Consider the following 27,254-nt stretch of genomic DNA (forward strand, 5'->3'; position numbering starts at 1 on the left):
TGGAGCCAAGGAGAGAGCCCGGAGGTGAAGACAGAGTGAGGAGCTCAGGACAGATTGTGGAGCTGAGGAAAGGGTGTGGAGCTGGGGATAGAGCATTGAGCTGAGGAGAATGCGTGGAGCTGAGGAGGGAACGTGTAGCTGAGAGACACCTCCGGCTCCTGCTCGTCTAAAGGGGAAGCCCTCCTGGACTGTCCTTTCTTCCTACTATCTCTCCGTCCTTGACAGGAATGTCCACTCCGTGCAGCCCCATCGTCACTGTTTGGATGTGGTCAATCTGTGTGCTGTCCTCCTGCTGCAGGCTCACCAGTGTCTCCCCTGGACCTGACTCAGGTGATAAATGAGATGCTGACCTCACGGTTGATGCTGAGCAGGGTGACCTCTGGAGTTGTTCCTGAAGTGCTGTGCACAGGAGAAGCACATGAAGTTGGGGCCACGGGGTGGGCGGCTGGAATCGTGTGTGCCAGGTTATACCTTGACATCCTGTCACCCTTGTGCCCCTGATGGGGAGCTCGTGGGGGACGGGATCCCTGGGGATGTACTTGTCCCACTGGATTGGGCCAAGGCCCTAATCCCACACGACGAGCATCCTTACAAAGGGCACACGCACACAGCGGTGGTGCCTGGGGAGTGAGATGGCAGGGAGAGGGTGCCTCGTGTCCAAGCCAAGGTTGCCACCAACCATGGCAGCCCTGGAAGCCAAGATGCAGCCTGGAGCCGACTCCTGCCCCCGGCGTCCATGGCTCTTGCCGCTCCCACAGGTGCCGTCTTGAGCCGACAGCCGCCCCCAGCACCAGAGCCCCCAGGCCCATGTGCCCCTCATGGGGCCAAGGTGCAGTCCATTTAACCAAAGCAAAGCCAGAGCCAGAAGTGTCCACCTGGAGCCCAGGCTGGGGGACAGATGTCCCGGGACCATGTCCCTCTCCTGCCTCCATGGCAGCCACCCCTCTGGGGCCAGACGACATGTGGATGGCTGGCCCTGCAAGCTCTCGGCTGCTCTCCGCACCTCTGGAGCTTCCTCCTGCAGCCTGGCTCAGCTGTCCTCGCCAGGTGCCACCCCACATCCCTAGTGGAGGTCTGCGCCTTCCCTCTCAGCCTCCTGCCCCATGCACCTGCACCCAGACGCCTGCTGCCATGGCTCCATGACCCGTGGTCCACACTGGCTGCTCGCACTGTGGCCAGACCAGCCCCCTCTGCGTGGCTCTGATTCAGCCATGGCCCCAGGCCCGGCACCGCCTGCCCTGCTTCTGCAGTGATGTGGACACGCCCAGCCTTTGCCCTCTGCCTCTCCTCGCCTGCTCACCAGAAACTCCTGCTTTCCCCACACCAGCCACTGTGTAGCCCAGCTGTGGGGTGAGCTGCCGCGGTTCTGCCAGCCCCCAGATGCCACAGCAGGTGGGACAAGCCCTTAGGGTGGCCAGGCTTGCTGGGGACAGAGATCGGGCAGTACACTGTGCAGGGACCCTGAGGCAGAGGTCCCTGCTGGCCGCATACGAATCCCCAAGGCCCACGCCTGATTCCTGGCACCCACCATGTCCAGGAGGTCAGGCTTGGGACTCTCTGAAGCAGGCTGGATGTGCGCGACTCCCGGGGTGCCGCCGGGGTCCCCTTTCCTGGCATGTCCCCTGGCAGGCCTGCTTGCAGACAGACCCCCCTTCTCCCGTGCCCTTCCAAGCGAGGGCTGCCCATTGAGATGCACATGCAACACCCAAGGAGTGCCATTCGGGACAAAAACACCAGCACAAGGCAGCAGTTTCACAAAATGTACATGTTTATTTCAAGGCGACATGCGTATACATTGCAAAGCAACGCTCGCAGTGGAGCCACGGCTGCAGGCTCCCACGCATCCCGGTATTGGCCAAGTCTCAAGAGGCCCTTGTCTTTGAGCTGGAAGCGGGAGGGGCGACGTGGGAAAGATTTAGGCACAAGTTGATGGGCCCCACAGGCTGGGGACCCCAGACCCCAGGGCAGTGCCCCCTGGGCTCCATCTCCCGGGGCTCTGATGCTCCTAGCTGGCCGGTCATTTCACCTGCAGATGACAGACAGTGTGAGCTGTTTCCCCGTGGTGCAGGGGCAGGTGAGGCAGGCCTGTGGCTGCGTGCACCCCCCCTCCCGCTGCCATCCTGCCACTACCTTGAACAGAGTGACTGTGGTGCTGTAGAAGACACTGAGGAGGAAGAGGACGATGAAGGTGGATGCCATGGTATTCAGGTTCTCGAAGCCTTCCTCCTCGGCACTCACCTCCCCCCCTGCAGGGGACACAGCACACAGGGGTCAGGCCATGTCCAGCAGGGCCCAGCCCCAGAGTCACCCCTGGCCCCGGCTGTGCTGCCCCCAGGAGGGCCGGTGAGGGCACATGGCTTTCCAGCCCCCCCCCCCCGATGCCTCAGCACCCGCCCCGTGGGGCAGAGGGCTCCTGGGTTCTGTGGAGAAGGGTCTGAGTCAGGCATTAGCGAGGCCTTGGCCACTTGATGCAGGGGTCAGGCCAAGGAAGAACATGGCCAAAGCAGAGCGGGGTGGTGACCCTGAGCACCTACCCTATTAGCCCTGGGGTGGCAGAGAGCTCGGCAGAGCAACACAGACACAGCAGTATGGCTTGGGCTTGGGCGAGACGTAGGGCCCCAGACGGGTGGCTCAGTGTCCTGGGGGGCTGGTAGCTCAGCCAGGACCACCTGGGACTGAGGCAGGGAGCAGGCCCCTCCACCAATGGTGGCTTGGGTGCGTGTGCCCCTGGCTGCAGAGGACACTGAGGCCTGGCTTCCCAGTGAGATCCCCATTGGCTCGCCCTCCTTGCTCTGAGTGGGTGGCACATGTGAGAGGCCAGGTGGGGCCCTGGCTGGATGTCCACCCCACAAGTGCTCGGGGACCCAGGGGCCAGATAGAACCCTGAAGCTCCAGGGAGGGTGACATTGGGGTGCACAGTCTGAGGGCGCTCAGGGGGCTCCAGCCTCAGTCCAAGTGGGCCCTTGGGGACATCTGGAGCTCAGGCTCCCAAGGGCCTGGTGTGCAGACAGGGTCTCAGAGGCAGCCCAAAGGAGGCTCTGCTGCCTGTGGCTGGCCCCACCCTTCTCTGCCCAGAGGGCTCTGTGCTCCCTCAGTCCTGCTCCCAAGAGCCTTGCTTCCCACCATTTCCAGGGCCTGGTGTTCATAGGGGCCCCCCACTCAGATCAGACTCTCTGCGGCCTCCCCCTGCCTGCTTTGTCAGGACAGGTCCAGCCCCGTTCATCCCCAGGTGCTGGGGTTCTGCTTCCTTCGAGTGTCTGGGCGTGGGCAGGGGCTTCCCTTGGACCCAGACCTGGGAATGGCAGCCATGGTCAGAGACAGAAGGACAAGCAGAGCTGGGGCATGAAGGCCTGCAGGAAGTGACGTGGCTGGAGACAGCGGGAGGCCCTGGGTTAGAGGGTGTGCAAGGGCTGGCATCCATGTGTGTGCACATGTGTCAGCGTGGCTGTATACATGTGTGAATAAGTGTACATGTGTGTGCACATGTATCTGTGTCCATGTGTACCTGTGTCCACACCCACAAGTGTGTGTCTGTGTCCGTGTGTCTGCCTGTATGTCTCTGTGTGTGTGCATGTGTCCACGTGTCTGCCTGTATGTCTGTGCGTGTGTATGTGGAGCTGCATCTGCGTCCACACTCACATGTGCACATGGCTGTGTCTGCGTGTCTGCCTGTATGTCTGTGCATGTGTATGTGGAGGTGTATCTGTGTCCACATGTGTGTGTGTCTGTGTCCGTGTGTCTGCCTGTATGTCTGTGCGTGTGTATGTGGAGCTGCACCTGTGTCCATACTCACGTGTGTGCATCTGTGTCTGAGTGTCTGCCTATATGTCTGTATGTGGAGCTGCACCTGCGTCCACACTCACGTGTGCACATGGCTGTGTCCGTGTGTCTGCCTGTATGTCTGTGCATGTGTATGTGGAGGTGCATCTGTGTCCACACCCACGTGTGTGTGTCTGTGTCTGTGTGTCTGCCTGTATGTCTGTGCATGTGTATGTGGAGGTGTACCTGTGTCCACACCCACGTGTGTGTGTCTGTGTCCATGTGTCTGTCTGTATGTCTGTGTGTAGGCAGGCACATCCGTGTCTACACACATGTGTGCGCATGCCTGTGTCCACATGTCTGCCTGTATGTCTGTGCATGTATGTGGAGATGTGCTTGTGTCCACACTCACGTGTGTGTGTGCCTATGTCTGTGTGTCTGCCTGTATGTCTATCTGTGTGTAGGCAAGCACATCTGTGTCCACACCCACGTGTGCAAATGCCTGTGTCTGCGAGTCTGCCTGTATGTCTTTGCGTGTGTATGTGGGAACATCTATATCCACGCCCACATGTGCACATGCCTGTGTCTGCATGTCTCTGTGTGTGTGTGGAGGTGCATCTGTGTCCACACCCATGTGTGTGCATGCCTAGGTATGTGTGCCCATGTGCACTGTATACATGTCTGTGTCCATATCCATGCATGTTGCTGTGTGTCCACGTGTCCGCGTCTGTGTGCATGTGTGCATGTATGTGGCTGTGGGAGCAGCTAGAGGAGTTATGAGCGTGGGCTTGGTCTGCGAGGAGCACAGCAACCTCCGGAGGCTGGGTGGGGGCAGGGATGGTGGTGGAGGGTGGTCTGGGGATGGCGGCAGCACAGCCAGGGCCCTTGCAGGCAAGAGCATCGCTTACTCAGGACGAGCATCTTTTGAATGGATGTTTTTATTTCTAATTTTGATAAAATGCCATATCTCAGCCCATTGACATGGTTAGTTTGCACATGTGCACACACAGCGACAGGTCACCCGCCTGGAGTGGGCGGCCCAGCGGTCAGTAGCAGGTGCTGGCTGTGTCAGATAAGACCAGGGACACGTTGTACAAGGTGGGTTTACCGGTGGACTTGTCCACGCTCCTCTCGGTCACCACATGGGGCAGGGCCTCATGGCCTACAACACAGGTGTAGGTCTCCCCGGCATTCCAGTCCTCCTCACTCACGGTCAGGATGCTGTGGACAAAGTAGAGGCCGGGGGCTTGGGGCTCGGGCATCGGGGCGCTGGTCACGTAGCTGTCAGGGGGCACGGGCTGGCCCTTCTGCAGCCACTGCACGAACACATCTGGGGGTGAGAAGCCTTTCACCAGGCAGGTGAGTGAGGCCGATTCCCGCAGGCTCAGCTGCTCCCGGCTCGGGGGCAGGACGTAGACAGAAGGCATGTGCTTGTTGACATCTGTGGGAGGAAGGACAGTGGTGAGCTCAGGTGAGTGGCTGGTGGGGAGAGGCGCCTAGGGGCTGTGGGAGAGCCCTAGGGCAGAGGAGGAGTGGGCCCCTACCCTTGGGCCTGGAGATGGTCTTCTTCAGCGGTGAGGGCAGATCTGTGTGGGTCACTGTGCAGGTGAACTGCTCGCCTGACTCCCATTCCTCCACGCAGACAGTGGCTTCCCCCATGGCACTGAAGGTGTTGTTGGGGTGGCTCTCAGAGATGTTGGTGTGGGTTTTCAGAGCCTCGCCATTCTGACGGGTCCAGGAGATGGTCAGGCTGTCATAAGTGGCCAGGTCAGTGACCAGGCAGGACAGCTTGGCTGACTTGGTGTTGAAGATGCTGGCAAAGGAGGGGGGGATGGTGAAGATGCTGATGCCAACGGGTGTATCTAGATCAGGAGAGAGTTTGCGTCAGTGACTGGACATGAAATCAGGCAAAGTGGAGATTTTCCCCAAAGAATGGAGGTCCAGTCCATGGGCCTTCCTCAGCTGCAAGGACCCGCTGGAGGGGAATGCTAGGCCCCCACTGCCCCGCCCTTGGCCGCTGCAGGAAGCCAAGGCTCGGGGAGCAGCTGGCCCGAGTGGACACCTGTGTAGGTGAGGGATTCCAAGCCCAAGGGGCTTCAGTAGTGGCGGGGTCACTCACTGGAGGTGCACATGGAGGACACGTTCTTCTGGAAGATGATCCCATTGTGCTCCACGTGGCAGGTGAACACGCTCTGGCTGAGCCAGGCACTCTCGGTGATGGTCAGCATGCTGAGGATGCTGTAGGTCACAGGCCCATGCTCTTTCTCCTCGGCCTCTGCCTTCCCTGTGTTGAAGCCAGACTCAATCTGCTTTCCATCACGGAACCAAGACACGGAAATCTGCTTGGGGCTGAAACCTGCAGCCTGGCAGATGAGCTGGGACTTGCGCTGGCCATTGCCAGAGAAGGCGTCGCGGGGTGGGATGAAGACAGTCACGTTGGGAGACGTTGGTACAGGCCCTGGAATGAGGGGACAATGCATCAAGCTGGCTGGCCCACCCTGCCCATCCGGCCACGGGGAGGAGGGCCCTGCTCTCACCTGTGATGGGCACGTTCACAGATTTGTCACCATTGGAGTGCTTGACGTTGCATGTGATGTACTCGTCTGAACCCTGGATGATGTCCACGGAGGGCAGGAACACCTGAGAGGTCGCCACATACTTGCCCTCTCTCAGAACTGAAGGGAAGGTCTTAATGTCCTGGTTGTTGATTGCACTGAGGTTCTCGTACTTCCAGGAGAAGGTGATGGAGCCAGGCAGGAAGTCCCGGGCCAGGCAGCCCATGGCCACGAGGGTCTCATCGGACAGGGAGTTCTCACAGGTGATGAGGGGGAAGAGGTTTGGAGGGGATGGACTCTCTGAGGACCAGAGAGGGACAAGAGATGGGTGAGAAGCTGTGTTCTTTCCACACTCTGCCAGGCGGGCTGTGGCCAGCCCTGCAGCTCCCTCACCTCACTGCCACAAAGGCTGGCCTCGCAGTGTCCCCAGCCCGGGGAGGAGCCCAACAGTGCAGTGGATGGCAGTGCTGATGTCAAGTCCTGCCAGGAAAAGGAGGCGCAGCTGCCCCCAACCTGCCGCAGAAGCCCAGCTCTGGACTTGTGGGATGGCTTGGCCTCAGCCAGTGTGGCCTTCCCCCTGAGACACAGGAGCCAGGCTGCCACACTCAGCCACAAGCCTGAGAGCCATCTGTGAGGCAGGTTGATAGCATAGAGAGGAGCGCCCCAGCCAGCCAACCAGCCCTGGCTGGTGTGTCTAGGATCAGTGAATGGTGTGCATATGAGGAGTCGGGTGATGCAAATTCCCCTTGACCCATCCTTAGCACAACCAGGTTATTGAGGTCACATCAAGGTTAGTCAGGACAGCCCAGCAAGGCCAGCTCACCCCCCGACTAGAACTAAATGCCCCAATGCAGATGACTCTAGCCCATCTAGGACTTCAAACTCCTGGGTCAAAGCAACTCAGTCAGTCCATTTCTGCTGGACTAGCTCAGTGACCATGGCTAACCAGCTCAGTGCACCAAGCCTAGTCCAGTTCAGCCCAGTTCATTCAGCCCAATTCAGCCAAGCTCTGCCCAGCTAGGACAGTTCAGCCCAGCTCACTTCAATTCAACTCAGGTCACTTCAACTCAGTTCAGCCCAGCCCAGCCCAGCTCAGCCAAGCTCAGCTCACCTAGCTAGGCCAGCCTGATTCAGTGCAGCTCAGCCCGGCTCAGTCCAGCTCAGCCCAGCCCAGCCCAGCTCAGCTCACCCAGCTCACTCCCACTCAGCTCAGCCCAGCTCAGTTCACCCAGCTAGGCCAGCTTGATTCAGTGCAGCTCAGCCCGGTTCAGCCCAGCTCAGCCCAGTCCAGGTCAGCTCAGCTCAGCCCAGTTCATCTCACCCAGCCCAGCTCAGCTCAGCCCAGCTCACTCAGCTTAAACCAGCTCAGCTTAGCTCAGCCTGGTTCAGCTCACCCAGCTTAGCCAGGTTCAGCTCAGTCCAGCTCAGCTCGGCCTAGCTCAGCACAGCTCAGCCAAGCTTAACCAAGCTCAGCCTGGTTTAGCTCACCCAACTCAGCTCAATTCAGCTCACCCAGCTCACCCAGCTCAGCCCAGCTCAGCTCAGCCCAGCCCAGCTTAGCTCAGCTCAGCCCAGCTCAGCTCAGCCCAGCTCAGCTCAGCCCAGCTCAGCTCAACCAGCTCGGCCCAGCTCAGCTCAGCCTAGCTCACCCAGCTCAGCCCAGTTTGGCCCAGCTCAGCCCAGCTTAGCCTGGTTTAGCTCACCCAGATCAGCCCCACTCAGCGCAGCCCAGCTCAGCCCAGTCCAGCTTACCCAGCTCAGCTCAGCTCAGCCCAGTTCAGCTTACCAGCTCAGTGCAGCCCAGTTCAGCCCAGCCTGGTTCAGCTCAGCTCAGCCTGATTCAGCTCACCCAGTTCAGCCCAGCTCAGAACAGCTCAGCCAACCTCGTCCCGGTTTAGCTCACGCAGCTCAGCCTGGTTCAGCTCACCCAGCTCAGCCCCGCTCAGCCCCACTCAGCCCCGCTCAGCCCCGCTCAGCCCCGCTCAGTCTCGCTCAGCTCAGCCCAGTTCAGCTCAGCTCAGCCCAGCTCACCCAGCTCAGCCCTGCTCAGCCCAGCTCAGCCCAGCTCGGCCCAGCTCGGCCCAGCTCGGCCCAGCTCAGCCCAGCTCAGCCAGCTCAGTCCAGTTCGGCCCAGCTCAGCCCTGCTCAGCCCAGTTCACCCAGCTCAGCCCTGCTCAGCCCAGCTCGGCTCAGCTCAGCCCAGCTCAGCTCAGATCAGCCAGCTCAGCCCAGCTCGGCCCAGCTCAGCCCAGCTCAGCCAGCTCAGTCCAGTTCGGCCCAGCTCAGCCCTGCTCAGCCCAGCTCAGCCCAGCTCACCCAGCTCAGCCTGGATCAGCTCAGCCCAGCTCAGCCTGGTTCAGCCCAGCTCACCCAGCTCAGCCTGGATCAGCTCAGCCCAGCTCAGCCTGGTTCAGCTCAGCTCACCTCAGCTCAGTCCAGCTTAGCACAGCTCAACCCAGTTCAGCACAGCTCAGCCCGGTTCAGCTCACCCAGCTCAGCCCTGCTCAGCTCAGCCCTGCCCAACTCACCCAGCTCAGCCCAGTTCAGCCAGGTTTAGCTCACCCAGCTCAGCCCAGCTCAGCTCAGCTCAGCCTAGCTCAGCCCAGATCAGCCAGCTCAGTCCAGTTCGGCCCAGCTCAACCCTGCTCAGCCCAGCTCAGCCCAGCTCACCCAGCTCAGCCTGGTTCAGCTCAGCTCACCTCAGCTCAGCCCAGCTCAGCACAGCTCAACCTGGTTCAGCACAGCTCAGCCCAGTTCAGCTCACCCAGCTCAGCCCAGCTCAGCTCAGCCCAGCTCACCCAGCTCAGCCCTGCTCAGCTTAGCCCTGCCCAACTCACCCAGCTCAGCCTGGTTCAGCTCAGCCCAGCTCAGCCCAGTTCAGCCAGGTTTAGCTCACCCAGCTCAGCCCAGCTCAGCTCAGCCCAGCCCAGCTCAGCCCAGATCAGCTTACCAACTCAGTGAAGCCCAGTTCAGCCCAGTCAGCCCGGCTCAGCTCACCCAGCTCAGCCTGGCTCAGCCCAGCTCAGCCCGGTTCAGCTCAGCTCAGCCCAGCTCAGCCTAGCCCAGCTCCACTCACCAGCTCAGTGCAGCCCAGTTCAGCCCAGCCAGTCTCTGGCTCAGCTCGGTTCAGTTCACCCAGTTCAGCTCACATCAGCTCAGCCCAGCTCAGCCCAGTTTAGCTCACCCAGCTCAGCCCCGCTCAGCTCAGCCCAGCCCAGCTCAGCCCAGCTCAGCCCGGTTCAGCTCAGCTCAGCCTGGTTCAGCTCAGCTCAGCCCGGTTCAGCTCACCTAGCTCAGCCCAGCTCAGCTCAGCCCGGTTCAGCCCTGCTCAGCCAGCCCAGCTCAGCCCAGCCCAGCTCAGCCCAGCTCAGCCCAGCCAAGCTCACCCAGCTCAGCCCAGATCAGCTTACCAGCTCAGTGCAGCCCAGTTCAGCCCAGCCAGCCCAGTTCAGCTCAGCTCCGCTCAGCCCAGCTCACCCAGCTCAGCCCGGTTCAGCTCACCCAGCTCAGCCTGGTTCAGCTCATCCAGCTTAGCCCGGCTCAGCCCAGTTCAGCTCAGCCCAGCTCAGCCTAGCCCAGCTCCACTCACCAGCTCAGTGCAGCCCAGTTCAGCCCAGCCAGCCTCTGGCTCAGCTCGGTTCAGTTCACCCAGCTCAGCTCACATCAGCTCAGCCCAGCTCAGCCCAGTTTAGCTCACCCAGCTCAGCCCCGCTCAGCTCAGCCCAGCCCAGCTCAGCCCAGCTCAGCCTGGTTCAACTCAGCTCATCCCGGTTCAGCTCAGCTCAGCCCGGTTCAGCTCACCTAGCTCAGCCCAGTTCAGCTCAGCCCAGTTCAGCCCAGCTCAGCCCAGCCCAGCTCAGCCCAGCCCAGCTCAGCCCAGCTCAGCCCAGCCAAGCTCACCCAGCTCAGCCAAGATCAGCTTACCAGCTCAGTGCAGCCCAGTTCAGCCCAGCCAGCCCAGTTCAGCTCAGCCCCGCTCAGCCCAGCTCACCCAGCTCAGCCCGGTTCAGCTCACCCAGCTCAGCCTGGTTCAGCTCACCCAGCTTAGCCCAGCTCAGCCCAGTTCAGCTCAGCCCAGCTCAGCCTGGTTCAGCTCAGCTCAGCCCAGCTCAGCCTAGCCCAGCTCCACTCACCAGCTCAGTGCAGCCCAGTTCAGCCCAGCCAGCCTCTGGCTCAGCTCGGTTCAGCTCACCCAGCTCAGGTCACCTCAGCTCAGCACAGCTCAGCCCAGCTCACTCAGGTCAGCCCGGTTCAGCTCACCTAGCTCAGCCCAGTTCAGCTCAGCCCAGTTCAGCCCAGCTCAGCCCAGCCCAGCTCAGCCCAGCCCAGCTCAGCCCAGCTCAGCCCAGCCAAGCTCACCCAGCTCAGCCAAGATCAGCTTACCAGCTCAGTGCAGCCCAGTTCAGCCCAGCCAGCCCAGTTCAGCTCAGCCCCGCTCAGCCCAGCTCACCCAGCTCAGCCCGGTTCAGCTCACCCAGCTCAGCCTGGTTCAGCTCACCCAGCTTAGCCCAGCTCAGCCCAGTTCAGCTCAGCCCAGCTCAGCCTGGTTCAGCTCAGCTCAGCCCAGCTCAGCCTAGCCCAGCTCCACTCACCAGCTCAGTGCAGCCCAGTTCAGCCCAGCCAGCCTCTGGCTCAGCTCGGTTCAGCTCACCCAGCTCAGGTCACCTCAGCTCAGCACAGCTCAGTCCAGCTCACCCAGGTCAGCCTGGTTCAGCTCAGCACAGCTCCGCTCACCAGCTCAGTGCAGCCCAGTTCAGCCCATCCAGCTTGGCTCAGACCAGCTCAGCCTGGTTCAGCTCACCTCAGTTCAGCTCACCCAGCTCAGCCTAGCTCAGCCTAGCTCAGCTCACCTCAGCCCAGCTCAGCCCAGCTCAACCCGGTTCAGCTCAGCCCAGCTCACCCAGCCCACCTAGTTCAGCTCACCCAGCTCAACCCAGCTCAGCTCAGCCTGGTTCACCAGCTCAGTGCAGCCCAGTTCAGCCCAGCCAGCCTGGCTCAGCTCAGCTCAGCCCGGTTCAGCTCAGAAGTGCCAGTTCAATGTGGTTTAGTTCAGCTGCACTGAGACCTGCTCTGTGCAGCCCAGTCGTCCTGTCCAGTGCAGCCCTGAAAGCTGGGTCCTGGACTCTCTAGAAAGTTTCAGGCCAGCAGGCCTGCTTGCCTTTTGAGCTAAAGCTGTCTTACCCAGGAAAGCTGTAGACCACAGCCAGGCTCGGGGTCAGTCCCTCCTGTGCTTACCCCTGCCCTTTTTGTCCTTGCAGATTTCTGCACTTGGGTCCCCTTTGTGTCCAGGCCCTGCCCCGGCCTCAGCCTGCCAGTGGTGCCCAAGTATTATCAATCAATCACTCCCATCTCAGTATACCGGGGAAAATGCTTCCTGACAAGTCTAAATCCATTAAGAACTTTTACAAGGATTGGGGAATGTTTCCTGTCATCAGAAAAAGCTCATCTTTGCTTTAGAATAGACAGTGCTGCTTCTGGGCTAAGTGTGCTTGGATCTTCCCCTTGGGACTTGGCCCTTGGCCGAACTCCCACTCTCTGAGTCTAAGGTAGGCCCCCTGACTTAGGTAAATTTCCTCTAAATAAAAATCATCATTAAATATGACCAAAAATGCATCTTATCTGAACTTGCACTTCTAATTCTGCTCTGTATCAGAAAGCTCTCTACCAGGCAGTGGACTACTACCAAATGCGCAGTAATAATTTCACATCCAAAGCCACGTTCACAACAGAGAGTGCCTAAGTAGCCCTCTAAGTTAGGATCCTAGGATCCGTAGGTAAGAAGCCCCGGGGCACCACTTTGCACCGTTTCCTAGACACGATCTTTAGAGAAAGTTGAATGTGAGGGACCAAGGCAATGGTCACTCAGGGACTCATACAAATAAATATTGTCTTACTGAGCAGTCATTAAAGAGTGATTCCTCATCAATAGAAAACCAAAACAGCAAATAGCAACTTTCCAGAAGAGTAGATTTGGCAGCCGGGCTGCCTCTCTTACCAGTTCAGCTCCCTGGTCACCGTGCAGGCTTTGAAGACTTCCTCCAAGTCCATTAAAATTGGTTGGTCGATGGGTAGCCGGTGGGCCTAGTGGCAGAAGCCACGCTGGCCTGCCCCCAGCCATGGCGGGCCCGGGGGACCCCAGCCACAGCAGGCCTGGGAGGCTCCTGCGGCCTGAGAGCCAGCACAGCTCCCTTCTGACTCAAGACCTGACTAGGCTTCCTCTCCCTCCAACAAGCAACACGCTTTGCTGAGATCATTTGAGACAATCAGGCACGTTTCACCTAAGATTTGTCCCAACAGGAAGGCTTGAAAAGCTGAGCCCAAGGCCACTTTATCAGCCTATCCAAGTGCCTCTTAATCACAAACAGAAAATCTAGCTTAAAAATCTGCAAACACAGTGATTGTGGAAACGGTGCTTCTGGGCTCTAGAGAATGGGCTCGGGTTAACGACCACCGGCAGGAAAAACCAATTAAAATCTGTTACAGACTTGATGGGATGAGCACTGGGTGATATGCTATATGTTGGCAAATTGAACTCCAATTAAAAAAAATAATTTAAAAATAATAAAAAATAAATAAATAAACAAAAAACCCGTTACACAAACATGTTGATCAACTGTCCTGAAGACAGTATAATTTCTTAGACATCTTTCTTTGGAAATGGGCATAATGAGCTAAGACTGAAAAATTAGATTCAAGTAGTTAAAAAAAGGAAAGCTTCCCAGCTTCTGCCAGCATCGCGGTCTTATTTTAGAAATGCAAATTGCACAGGTGTTGTTTTGCACTGTGGCCCCGTTTAGCTTCGCTGGGCTGGGCAAAACAACCCGAAAACCATGGCTGCATAACCACAAACTATAAATTTGCCAAGTGTGTTTTCTTGCTTCCTAAAATAGACAGCCCATGTGACCCGCTTCCTGCCACCTGCAGGTGCCTGGCTCCACGCCGCGGCTCAGCGAAACCCAGCACCACCGCTTCCAGAATCTCCAAATTAATTTTAAAAAATTAATAAACTTAATTTATGGTGGTCAAAACTCAAGTCTCGCAGCCGGACAGGACAGCACCGTGTCACTATTTCTTATATCAACTCCCGAAACATAAGATTCAACTGATACAATTAAAAAGTCTCATATACTTGACAATCTCTCACATTTTAAACTCAGATTTCCTATATATTTTTCCCCCTCAGGAGCCACTTCAAAGATGTCCTGTCCTTCATTAGTTAGTAGGCATAGCACTTAGGAGGAGCAGACCCCTTGGTCTTAGATGCTGCCCAGCGGGAGCCGAACCCTGCAGCCCCCAGCCCCACCCTGGGGCCCACACTGGGCAGACCAAGCATCCCTCATCACCCAGACGAGTCTCATAGGCACAGCCTAGCACAAAACATCACCCGTGATTCTGCGGGAAGTCTCTCACCGCGCGCTCTACAAGTGGCATTCTCATGGATCTGCACACACACAAGCCCTGCACACTCCTTAGCCCATACCAACAGTCCCACAGTCCTGTGGCCCTGGGGGTCCAGCCCCCAGCCCCTCCCAAGGGTCAGCGATTCCCCTGGGCATGACGGCATTACTCTGGTTTCAGAAAGGCATCAGGCAATCAAGAGGCTCTGACTTCCCTCAGGCCCCCAGTCCTAGTCCCCTCCCGGCCAGCCAGACCCTGGGGGCCACGTCCTGAGGACCCACCATCAATGCTCAGAAAACCCCAGAGAAAGGAGCAGAAAATAAAGGCCCCAGGAGGGCCGCTCTTACCTGAGGACACGAAGAGTGAGGTGCCATGGCCCCAGTAGTCCATACCATAGTAATCACAGTGGTGAAATCACCATCCACACCCAACCGAAACCCTAGGGGCCTGGCCCGGCATCGCCCCAACTCTGAGGCTTGCACTATGTCCGGCCCGTGGAAGCCCATCCTCTGAGTCACTGTCACCCGGAGGCTCTTAGACCCTTCACTGCCCCTGAGACCCTACATCCCGGCCACTGCCTGCCTGGGCCACCTGTCTGCCGGCCAACAGCCCCCAACCATTGGGGACACAGAGTCCAATCTACCCCAAGGGCCACCACCCCAGAGAGCGGGTGTGTCAAAGCCACAGATCCTGATTCTGCTGACTATGCCACAGCCACGGCGGCCCCCAGGAAGGCTTGGATTAGGTGGCCAGACCAGGCAAAGAAGCTGCCCCGTCCCTCTCTGTGGCCATCCTCGGGGCAGTGGAAGGGCCATCTCTGGCCCTCCATCTCTGCCTCCACTTCCTGAGCCCCAGAACGCCCAACACCGTGACCCCCCCCAATTGCAGCCAGACTAGGGAGGGTGCAGACCCACCTGAGGACACAGTGACCAGGGTCCCTTGGCCCCAGTAGTAGCACCAGTTGTCACAATATGACAACCATGCTGGGACCCCAGACAATAAATGGGACCCAGAAAGGCCTTGGACCTCAAATCACAGCCACTGGGGCTGAGAGAACCAGGCAGCCCCAGGAGCCAAGGCTGCTGGAGGGCCAGGCGGCAAGGGACCGCTGACCCATTGGCTCCTTCCTGAGTCCTTCTGGACCCCAGACCCAGACACCCTCATTTTCCCCCAAATGCAGCAAAAAGCCCCAGAGAGAAAGAGAAGAGAAGGGCTGTGAGGACTCACCTGAGGAGACGGTGACCAGGGTTCCCTGGCCCCAGTAGTCAAAATTGTCACATTGCCAAGGGACCCATTAGGCGGTGTACAAAAACCTTACTCCCACCTACTGCCCGGCCGCCCGGCCACCACAGACGCCCCAAGTCCTCTGGTCTGCGCGCCCCAGACACAGCCCATTGTGCGGGCCTGACTGCCGCAGGCAAACCCCCATGGCCCCCAGAAAGGCCGTCCACAGAGCGAGGACCTCACAGCCTCCAAAGCAGCTCCTGGGCTCCTCACAGGGTCCCTCAGAGACCCAGGAGTCTCTGGAAATTGCTTCCCTGCACCAGGACAGAGGGGTAAAGAGAAAGCTGTCTTACCTGAGGAGACAGTGACCAGGGTGCCCTGGCCCCAGTAACCAAAAGCATTGCACAGGGACACAGTCCCTGCTCCTCCCCTGACATAAACCCTCCCCGGCCCCCTGCTTGGGCCATGTCTCGATGCTGGAGGGTGCCGCACGCAGCTGGCTTCCCTGCCCCCAGCGACACGACACCACGGAAAGACAGACACAGGTAGGGGTGCATTTACCTGAGGAGACGGTGACCAGGGTGCCCTGGCCCCAGAGGTCTAAGTAATCATGTTCACACTGATACACCTGCCTAGTCCCCAGCACACAAAAGCCGGGCCCTGATACAACTTCTCCTTCCCAGCTGTCAGCTGTCCCCAGGCTCTCTTGCCTGGCTCTTGGCTTGCTTACCCCCCAGGGCCCAAGGGGGCTGCACCGCAGTCCTGCGGGGCCCCAGGCTGGATCTCAGGCTAACGGACAGCAGGGCTCTGGGGCTCCAGCACTCTGGCCATGGTGGAGTTGCAAGCAGCCCCGGGGACATGGCCCGGGGCCCATGGAGCAGCTGCAGGGGAGACTCACCTGAGGAGATGGTGACCAGGGTGCCCGGGCCCCAGAGGTCAAAGTAAATGTCACCCAGTGAGCTGTCCCTGTGCTGCAGCCTGCAGCAGACCCCACAGCCAGGGTCCCCAGGGAGATGCAGGAGCCAGAAAGTCTTTCTTCTGCTCGAATAAATGTCCCGCCCCATGCCTCGCATGATCCCTCCTGCCTCAGGCCCCTGGGCTGCCATGTGGGTGTCCTTCCTGACAGCTGACCGGCTGTGCTCCTGAGGGCATGTTCTCTGTACATGGCCTTCCCATGGCCCTCACCACCAGGGCCCCATCCGGCCCTCTGGCCATGTCACGTCCACTTGCCACGTCCCTTCTGAGCAGGCTAAGCACCCCTCTCAGCCTCCTGGGGCTGCCCGCCAACCCACACTGGGTCTGCAGTGAGCCTGCCCCGTGAGCCCAGGGCACCCTCGGACCCTGTCATCAGAAAAAGCTCATCTTTGCTTTAGAATAGGCAGTGGCCACTGGCCCTCGGACCACTGGCCCACCGGGTTTTTGTAGAGCTGTCAATCACTGTGGCCCCAGTTAGCACTGTGGTTCCTACCTGGGCCAAACCCCCCAGGGCCAGAGGGGGTGTTGGGTGGGGCCACAGAGCTGGCATGGGAGACGGGGCCACATCCTCCCAGCCATTCCCACATCAGCTGCAAACTGATGGCCACTACGAACAACAATCCCAGCATTGAAGGCTCTCCTGCATCAGTTTTCCTTTGCTCTTCCTGAAATAAGAAAAGGTCCAACACTGTGCCCATGGGCCACCTGCATTCGGGCCACGTGGGCCTTGGGTGGTGGCACAGGTGGAGGGGCAGGCAGCACCAGTGCTTGCTGGGCCTCTGGCCCCCGCCCAGGCCCCTGGGCCCCTGGGGGGTGGACAACCGCCAGCCTGCCCCAGGGGCCTGTCAGAGTCTCGGCCTGCAAGGCTGCTTTCCCACTGGCCACGTCTGTGCACACAGAGTAGCACATCAGTGTCCTCGTGAACAGGCCCCTGGGGGCCAAGGCAGTGCCCACTGTGGCCGCCGTGTGCCTGTTTGCCCCAACTGCTGGTCATGGAGGAGGCTCTCAGCTCTGCATGCCCCTGGCTGTGGGGTGGGTGCAGGGGGAGGGGCATGAGGGTCTAGGGCCCAGGGCCACACCACCCCCGCCCCACACAGGCTGCTGTCCCCTGACACCACCCATCAGGCGGGGGGCTGTGTGCCAGGACACACAGGCTCCCCAGGCCCATGCGGGTGAGGCAGGTGTGCTCATGTGTGGGCCAGGGACTGAGAGGGGGCGATGACAGGCTTGCTGGCAGAGGGGTCAGTGAAGAGTAAGTTGCCAAGACCTCAGGCTGGCCGTGTGCCTGCAGAGGAGTGCACATGGCTCCATGTAGTTGAGTGGCCTGTGTGCCCCTCGAAGAGGCTGATGGGTGTGCGGGCCCTGTTTAGAGTCTCTTTCTGGAAAGTTCTGTCCAGTACGGTGTGAAGGATGGATCCAGGAGGCCTGGAGCAGCAGGAGAGGGAAGCCTGGATGCTGGGAGATTGTTAGGGAGCCCCTGGGGTGGCAGGTAGGTCACAGGGTCTCCTGTGGGAGGTGGTGGGATGAGGGTGGGGGGAGCAGGGAGGGCAGGGCAGTGTCTGAGACTGTGCACCCAGGATTCAGGGCTGAGGCTGGGGCTCTAGGCTTCTGGCCTGGTCTTGGGAAAATGAGGAGAAGCAGGCCCAGCAATGGGTGTAGCTGGCGATGGCACCTCGGGGAGGCTGATGACAGGTGTGTGTGGGGGACCCGCCACCATGCTGGGGTGCAGAGCCTCTCTGGACATGGTTGGACACCAGCACATGGACAGTGTCCAGTCTGGGGTGATGACGGCCCAGCCGGGGGAGTACCATAGGGAGGCCCTGTGTAGGGGCAGAGCAGCCTAAGGGCCCTGAGGCACCTGTGAAGGAAGCCAGTGGGGGAGGAGAGACAGGGATGAGGCAGGGACAGTGGAGAAAGAGCAGTGGTCTGTCATGGGAGGGGGTGGCTGCAGCCTCCATGAGAACGGCTGGCCCTGGGGACCCGGGCTGGGGGGCAGGGCAGGTTGAGGGCTGGGTTGAGGCCTCTGGTCCCTTCCCACCCCCATGCCCGGGCCTCCTGGGTACCCACAGGGGTAGCTCCTGGCTCACAGGCAGGGCTTGTTGAGCCCCAGTCCCTTTCTGGGATCACTGTGCTAAGGTCTCAGCCTTGGGACCTCCTCTCTCCTTTTAGGGAACAAGGGTAAGCTCTGCTCTGGCCCTTCAGGAAGCACCTGCTCTGGCTTTCTAGAACCTTCAGTTCCTGGATGGGGGAAGAGAAGGTGCCCTCTGTGCCCTGCAGGCCCATCTATGTCAGCTCCCAGCTCCCAGCCCTAGGCCCTAGCCCTGCCTCTCCACCATGGCAGAGACAGAAAACCAGGCAGGCTGCAGGTGCCGTCTGGCCTACAGAGGACCCATCACAGCTCTGGGGGACCTGCGCGTCCTGTTGGGCCCTTGGGGAGGATAGCACCTAACCTTGGCAGAGCTCTCGAGCCTTCCACAGAGAACTACACACTGTGTGCAGTTTGGATAGGGGCAGCTGAGCTGGGTCTGTGTGGCTGGCCGCGCTCATGCTCAGTGCTGGGAGTCTGGCCCTATCGTCCAGGGAGAGGACATGGGCGTTTCAGGTGTACACTTTGGCGAGGGCTGGCTGTGGTGTCTGGACCAGCATAATGGGGTGGCCAAAATTGGGCTAACTGGTGGGTCTTCCAGCCTCTGCTCACAGCTGCAGGCTCCTGGCTCCCCTACGCCTTCCAGAACAGTGACTGGGAAGGTATCTCCTGGCTGACTCAGCTGCCCTGAGCACGACTCAGAGTTGAGTCAGAGGCCGAAACCCGAGGCAGGTGGGGAGACCACCCTGTTCAGTCAGGACATGTCCACGCAATTGCTTCTGAAAAAGGTGGTGACCTAGGAGCGGCTGGCCTGGGGCCTGTGATGCTGCCATGCCTCGGTGAGCTAATCTTGCTGCAGGGTCTTGTTCCCCCCAGAATGGAGCATGGTGGTAGGCCAGATGGCCAGAATGCAGGTATGCTCTGAGTACCGACCGCTGGTCCTCACACTCACAGGGAGAAGTTTTGTCTCTGAGACTTGACCTCAGGTGGCCTCTGCCAGCAGGGAGCTGCTTCCTGAGCCCGACGCTCCAGGAGGAAGGTCCATTCAGGCAAGAACACAAGAAGAAAGTCCTCTTGCTACATTTCTCAGGCCAGAAGCTGCAAAGAGCAAATAGCTGCTGTTGCCAACAAACCGAAGGGAACAGAGAGGAATAAGAAACAGAATTTCCCTCCTCTGAGACCCTGTGACATAAGCAAAAAGGAGTTAAAAAAAAAAAAGGGCAAGAGCTTACAAACAAATATGAAACAACAAGAGGATGGGCTTCAAGTCCTGCTATGGGAAGAACAGAAGACCCCAGTGGCTCCTGGCAGCACCACCCCTGTCCCAGCTCAGAGAGGTTCCGGGTGGTTAACAAAGCCCAGAGAGAAGGGGCCAGCAGGCCGGGGCAGTTATCACTCTCTAGGCCTGGAGCACCTTCAGATGCGAGACCGAGGGTTGACCAGTGGGTAACCAGGGCTGATGTCACTGAGGGTGTAGGGTGTTGGGTGGGTGTCTCTGTGAAGGGCGTTCCTTCGTGGCAGGAGAGGGGCTGCTGCAGCCACCAGTGCCCGAAGCCAAGGGCCCGGCAGGAGCTAACGCACTCTCATTGCCATCCTGGCTTTTTGTATAAGAAGGGAAGCCTTGGCATCTTCTGCATCTCCTTGTCCAGAGTGAATCCCATGTCTATCTCAGGTCTCCCTGAGGGTCTCGTCCCCTGGACCTGGTAGGACTCTTTCACCAGGCTGGACAGGCAGCTCACGTCAACCTGCTTTCTTGGTGGCACAGAAGGGCTGCTTCTGAGAATGGCTGCAGGGAATGGGTGGGTGGCCACAATGGGTGGCTCAGGTCCTGGGGCCACCACCCCCCACGCCCCCCCCCACCAAGAGTGGGACGTGCCCGTCCCTGCAGCTCAAACTCTGCAATGACCTGGACATTCACTAAGTCTCAGAGATTATGACATGTCCCCTCACCCCTTCTTTACCTTAAGGCTGCAATAAATCAGGTTAAGCTCAATGCCCAGCCAACAGTACCCAGAGGGATGTCCACAGCCAAAGGCCCTGACCCCTTGTCACTGTTGTCATGTTCTTGTGAGCATTGCCAGCCATATGCACTTTTGAGGCAGCATTCAAGATTTTGTCTTGAGGACTGTCCCGACTTAGACTGGGAGGCTTTTACCCCTTCCTCATTGTTCCCACAGACTCCTGTCTTCATAGGTTCCCACCTAGTAGTGAGTGGGAAGGGAAGAGCAAAGTGCCCTTGGAATTCTTGGGGACCTCCCAAGGCCATTAGTCAAGGCTGGGCACCCCAATTGTGTTAGAGAGAGTGGATGTTCTGTGGATAAAGTGTCTGTGTGGACAGAATGGGGAAACATGACTCTCAGCTTTTGGAACATGAAGATGGTGAGGTGCCGCCACCATGACCACTGACCCACCCAGTTAGCTCATATGTGGTGAGTTGCTTTTCTGCTGATGGCTCTGTGTCTGCTAAGAGCCAGCTCCCTGGGGCCCCTGCCATGGGTAGACCAGCTGCTCTTCTTGCAGTAAGGAAGGGGCAGGGGCTTTGGTGTGTGCAGAGGTGCAGCTTAGTCCTTTTCCACATTTACCATGATCTTCCTTGGAAGAGTCTCTTGAATGCTCTGAGCTTCAAGATCCCTTATCTGCAGGAACATGGGAAGTAGCATCTTGCACACGAGTCTTGCAGGATTAAGAGGTAGTGATGCAAAAGAGGAGCTCAATGACAGGGAGTACGTACAGAGAAGAGGCAAGGAGTCCTCTGCCATGACACGGAGGCTGAAATCTTTAAATTTGTTTTTTAAATAATCATTTTATTTTATTTTGCTTCATCAAGACAAGTGCAGTCCTTAATCTCCATCCCCCATCTCCCACCCATCGCTCCTGTGGTCACCATCAGTGTGTTCTCTATAGTTGAGATTCGGTTTCTTGGTTTGTCTTTCTTTCTCTTTCCTTTTTGCTCATTTGTTTTGTTTCTTAAATTCCACAGATGAGTGAAATCGTGTGGTATTTGTCTTTCTCTATTTCACTCAGCATAATACTCTCTAGCTCCATCTGTGTTATTGCAAATGGCAAGATTTCATTCTTTTTTTGACTGAATAATATTCCATTGCATATATATGACACATCATTATCCATTCATCAGTCCATGGGCACTGGGGCTGTTTCCACAACTTCGCTACAGTATGCTATAATTATTGGAGTGTATGTATCCCTTTGAATTAGTGTTCTTGTATTTGCATAAATACCTAGTTGTGCAGTTGCTGGATTGCCTTTCTATTTTTAGCGTCTTGAGGAACCTCTATATACCTTTTTTTCAGAGTAGCTGCACCAGCTTGCATTCCCTCCAACAGGGCAAGAGGGTTCCCCTTTCTCCACATCCTCGCTAACACTGGTTGTTTCTTGTGTTGTTGATTTTAGCCATTCTGATAGTTCTTTTTTAATAATAAATTTATTTTTTATTGGTGTTCAATTTGCCAACATACAGAATAACACCCAGTGCTCATCCCATCAAGTGCCCCCCTCAGTGCCATTCTGATAGTTCTGAAGTTGTATCTTATTGTGGTTTTGATTTGCATTTTCCTGATGATGAGTAATATTGAGCATCTCCTCATGTGTCTATTAGCCATCTGGATGTCTTTTCTGGAGAAATGTCTGTTCACATCTTTTGCTCATTTTTAAATTGGATTATTTATTTTTTGGGTGTTGAATCTGGTAAGTTATTTATAGATTTTATAAACTAACCCTTTATCAGATATGTTGTTTGCAAATATCTTTTCCCATTCTATAGGCAGACCTTTAGTGTTGTTGACTATTTCCTTTGCTGTACAGAAGCTTTTTATCTTGATGAAGTCCCAAGAATTCAATTTTGCTTTTGTTTCCCTTGCCTTTGGAGATGTGGTAAGAAGTTGACACATCTGAGGTTAAAGTTGCTGCTGTGTTCTCTTCCAGGGCCTATCTCACATTTAGGCCTTTAATCCATTCTGAATTTATTTTTGTGTCTGGTGTAAGAGACTTGTCCAGTTTCATTCTTCTGCATGTGGCTATCCAGTTTTTCTGACACCGTGTGTCGAAGAGACTGTCCTTTATCCAGTGGATAGTCTTTCCTGCTTTGTCAAAGGTGAGTTGACCACAGAGTTGAGGGCCCATTTCTGGGTTCTCTATTCTGTTCCATTGACCTATGTGTTTTTGTGCCAGTTTCATACGGTCTTGAAGATCGCAGCTTTGTAATATAGATTGACATCCTGAATGATGATGTCTCCAGCCTCAATTTTCTTTTTTAAGGCTGCTTTGGCTATTCAGAGTCTCTTGTGGTTTCATACAAATTCTAGGATTGTTTGTTCTAGCTCTGTGAAAAATGCTGGTGTTATTTTGACAGAGATTGCATTAAATGTGTAGATTGCTTTGGGTAGTATAGACACTTTAACAGTATTTCTTCTTCCAATCCATGAGCGTGGAATACTTTTCCATTTCTTTGTGTCCTCTTCAATTTTTTTCACAAGTGTTCTACAGTTTTCAGAGTAAAGATCCCTTACCTCTTTAGTTAGGTTTATTCCTAGGTATCTTATGTTTTTGGTGCACTTGCAAATGAGATTGATTTCTTTATTTCTTTTTCTGCTGCTTTGTCATTGGTGTATAGAAATGCAACATATTCTGCACATTGTTTTATATGTTGCAACTTTGCTGAATTCATGCATTAATTCTAGCACTTTTGTGTGTGGAATCTTTCAGGTTTTCTACATAGAGTATCATGTCATCTACAAAAAGTGAATGATTTTTTCTTTGCCTATTTGGGTACTTTTGATTTTTTGTTGTTGTCTGATTGCTGTGGCTAAGACTTCCAGTTCTATGCTAAATAGTAATTGTGAGAGTGGACATCCCTGTCATGTTCCTGATTGTAGGGGAAAGTCTCTCTGTTTTTCCCCATGGAGGACAATATTAGCTGTGGGTCTTTCATATATGGCCTTTATGATGTTGAGGTATGGTTCCCCTATCCCTACTTTGTGGAGGATTTTTATCAAGAAAGGATGCTGTATTTTGTCAAATTCTTTTTCTGCATCTATTGAGAGGATCATGTGGTTCTTATCCTTTCTTTTATTTGTCTTTTTTTGTGCTTTTCATCCTTTCTTTTATTAATGTACTGTATCACATTGATTGATTTAGGAATATTGAACCAAAAAAAAAAGGAATATTGAACCATCCTTGCAGCCCAGAAATGAGTCCCACTAGACGGTGGTGAATAATTCTGTTGATTTATATTTGTCATATTTTATTGAGAATTTTAAAAAAGATTTTATTTATTTATTAAAGAGAGAGAATGCACAAACAATGTGCATGAGATAGGATAGGGGCAGAGGGAGAGGAAGAGAGAGAAACAACACTCACACAGACTCCCCACTGAGTGTGGGGCCAGAAGTGGAGTTCAGTCTCATGACCCGAAATCATGACCTGAGCTGAGATGGAGTCAGACACTCACCCAACTGAGCCACCTAGGTGCCCCTATATTATTGAGAATTTTGGCATCCATCCATGTTCTTCAGGGATATTGGTCTGTAATTCTCCTTTTTTTTTTGTAATTCTCCTTTTTGATAGGATCATTGTCTGGTTTGGGGATCAAGGTAATGCTGTGTCATAGAATGAGTCTGAATGTTTTCCTTCCAGTTCCCTACTTTGGAACAGCTTCAGAGGAACAGGTTTTAGTTCTTATTTAAGTGTTTGGTAGAATTATCCTGGGAAGCCATCTGGCTTGGACACTTGTTTCCTGGGAGCTTTTGATGACTGCTTCAATTTCCTTGTTGATTATAGGTCTTCTCAGGTTTTCTATTTCATCCCATTTCAGTTTTGGTAGTTTACATTTGGTAGGAACACAACCATTTCTTTCAGATTGCCTAATTTGTTAGCATATAATTGCTGATAATATTCTGTTATAACAGTTTGCATTTCTTTCAAGTTGGTTGTTATCTCTCCTCTTTCATTTATGACTTTATTTACTTGGGTCATTTCTTTTTGATAAATCTGGATAGGGGTTTATCAATCTTATTTTTTTTTAAAGAACCAGCTCCTAGGTTCCTTTATTTCTTGTACCCTTCTTTTGGTTTCTATAGTCCTGATTTTAGCTCTGATCTTTATTAATTCTCTTATCCTGCTTTGTTTAGGCTTGATTTTCTGTTCTTTATTCCACCTCCTTTAGCTGTAAGGTTAGCTTGTGTATTTGAGACTTTCCTTGTTTCCCCAGAAAGGCCTGTATTGCTATATACTTCCCTCTGAGGACCACCCTTGCTGCATCCCAAAGGATTTGAACAGTAATGTATTCATATTCATTTGCTTCCATGGATTTTAAAAATTTTTCTCCAGAGGCGGGGCAAGATGGTGGAAGAGTAGGGTCCCCAAGTCACCTGTCCCCACCAACTTACCTAGGTAACTTTCATTTTTTTTCCCCTAGGTAACTTTCAAATCATCTGAAAACCTACAAATCCGGCCTGAGATTTAAAATGATAACAGCTGAAATGCTAGAGAAAGAAGAGTTAGCACTTCTAACAAGGTAGGAAGACTGAAAATAAATAAATAAAAGAGAATCCAGTGGGTGAGGGACCCCGTGAGGAGCCAGGTGAAGGCTAGGGGGTGAGAGCATCCAGGACAGGAAAGCCTAGTCCAGGAGAAGCAGTAACTTTACCAATATTCCCGGATGGAAAGACGCTCGCAGGGAACTCGGGCAGGATCCCAAGAGGGGCAGTGGGGCCCCCAGGTTCCTGCAGTCACTAACAGAGGAAGTGTGCCCTAGGGGAGAATGCACCACAGACCATGGGCCGAGTCATGGTAAACTGCTGGAGAACGTGCGTCAGGACCTCAGGAGCAGCTCAGGCATCAGCTCTGGGTGGAAGGGGCTACACGGCCCTGGGAGAGTGATTCCAGTGGAACAGGCCCCAGATCTCAGGACGCCATGGGACACAGCCCAGGATCCTACAATCCTCTCGGGACAGGCAGAGGCCAGGAGGGCCCAGGACAGTGAGGGCGCTCCTGCCACTGGGCAGCCCCAGGCTGTACAGGTCAGCGCCCTGCCCCTGAAGCATCCAGGCCACTTTGGACTGGAAGACTGCAGTAGTTACTGCAGGAGCTGACTCCAGGGCTGGAGAGCTGGCCGCCACCAATGATGTTGTTCCTTCTGGTGCCACTGTGTACCTGGGAGGATTTGGGCCACCAGGGGCCCCATGGGATAAATAGCTTCCACTGAGCCTTGCACCTGGCAGGAGGCGGGTCAGCTCCCCCAGGAGCACACATCTGAGAATCATCACAGCAAACCCCTCCCCCAGAAGGCCCACTGGAAGGACAGGGGAAGAGAAAGATCTTGACCAAGCAGCACTGGAAAGCACCAGGGAAAGTCAAGGGATATATAGTATATAGAATCAGAGGATATCCCCCTTGGGTTTTGTGTGTGTGTGTGTGTGTGTTTGTTTTTTCCTTCTTTTTTCCAGTACAACTTGTTTTTATCCACTCTGCACTGAGCAAAATGAGTAGAAAGAACTCACAACAAAAGAAAAAAATCAAAAATAGTATTCTCTCCCACAGAGTTACAGAATTTAGAATACAATTCAATGTCAGAAAGCCAATTCAGGGGGATCCCTGGGTGGCTCAGCAGTTCAGCGCCTGCCTTTGGCCCCATGATCCTGGAGTCCCAGTATTGAGTCCCACGTGGGGCTCCCAGCATGGAGCCTGCTTCTCCCTCTGCCTGTGTCTCTGCATCTCTCTCTCTCTCTCTCTCTCTCTGTGTGTGTGTCTATAATAAATAATAAATAAATAAATTTAAAAAAAGAAAGCCAATTCAGAAGCACAATTACAAAGCTACTGGTGGCTCTGGAAAAAAAAGCATAAAGGATTCAACAGACTTCATGACTGCAGAATTTAGATCTAATCAGGCCAAAATTAAAATCAATTAAATGAGATGTAATCCAAACTGGAGGTCCTAATGACAAGGATTAATGACGTAGAGTGAGTGACACAGAAGACAAGTTGTGGCAAGGAAGGAAGCTAAAGAAAAAAGATAAAAACAATTAAGACCATGAAGAAAGGTTAGGGGAAATAAATGACAGCCTCAGAAGGAAAAATCTATGTATATTTGGGGTTCCAGAGAGCGCTGATAGGGACAGAGGACCAGAAAGTGTATTTGAACAAATCATAGCTGAGAAGTTCCCTAAATTGGGAAGGGAAACAGGCATTCAGATCCAGAAGATAGCGAGGTCCCCCCCCCCCGAAAATCAATAAAAACCATTCAACACCCTGACATTTAATACTCAAAACTTGCATTCCAAAGTTAAAGAGAAGATCCTTAAAGCAGCATGAGACAAGAGATTCCTAACCTTACGGGGGGAAGTATTAGATTAATAGCAGACATCTCCACAGAGACATGGCAGGCCAAAAAGGGCTGGCAGGATATATTCAGGGTCCTAAATGAGAAGAACCTGCAGCCAAGAATACTTTCTCCAGCAAGGCTCTCATTCAGAATAGAAGGAGAGATAAAGAGCTTCCAAGATAGGCAGAAATGAAAGAATATGTGACCACCACACCAGGTATCCAAGAAATAATAAGGAGTACTCTGTAAAAGAAAGAAGAAGCACAAAGAAATAAGACACATAAACACAGACTGGATAGGTATCATGATGACACTAAATTCATATCTTTCAATAGTAACTCTGAACTGAATGGGCTTGATGATCCCATCAAAAGGTGCAGGGTTTCAGACTGGATAAAAAAGCAAGACCCATCTATTTTCTGTCTACAAGAGACCCACTTTAGATGTAAGAGAATCTTCAGCCTGAAAATGAAAGGTTGGAGAACCATTTACCATTCAAATGGCCCTCAAAAGAAAGCAGGGGTAGCCATCCTTATATCAGATAAATTAAAGTTTATCCCAAAGTCTGTAGTAAAAGATGAAAAGGGACACTATATCATACTTAAAGGATCTATCCAACAGAGGACCTAACAATCATGAATATTTATGCCCTGAATGTGGGAGCTTCCAGGCATATCAATCAATTAATAATCAAAGTTAAGACATACTTAGATAATAACACACTTATACTGGGAGACTTCAACACAGCCCTTTCTCCAAATGACAGATCTCCTAAGAACAACATCTCAAAAACAAAAACAAAAAACAAAAAACAAGAGCTTTAAATGATACACTGGACCAGATGGATTTCACAGATATTCACAGAACTTTACATCCAAACACAACTGAATACACATTCTTCCCAAGTGCACATGTAACT

At 54.6% G+C, this 27,254-nt stretch overlaps 3 gene segments (V, D, J or C); all 3 read right to left on the reverse strand.

Annotated features, from left to right (window-relative positions):
• Nucleotides 1-14,053, reverse strand: part of LOC140640583 (immunoglobulin heavy constant delta-like) — a 27,251-nt gene extending 13,198 nt beyond the window's left edge. The window contains exon 1 of the C gene segment in view: nucleotides 12,310-14,053.
• LOC140640584 (immunoglobulin gamma-1 heavy chain-like) overlaps nucleotides 1-27,254 on the reverse strand; it is a 146,992-nt gene that overhangs the window by 64,601 nt on the left and 55,137 nt on the right.
• On the reverse strand, nucleotides 4,680-16,015 carry LOC140640581 (Ig mu chain C region-like). The segment is given in 5 exon segments: nucleotides 4,680-5,200; nucleotides 5,304-5,621; nucleotides 5,879-6,217; nucleotides 6,297-6,614; nucleotides 15,835-16,015. Coding segments are annotated over 5 exon segments (1,545 nt in total).

Source organism: Canis lupus, chromosome 9 (assembly GCF_048164855.1).
Source record: "Canis lupus baileyi chromosome 9, mCanLup2.hap1, whole genome shotgun sequence".
NCBI lineage: Eukaryota > Metazoa > Chordata > Mammalia > Carnivora > Canidae > Canis > Canis lupus.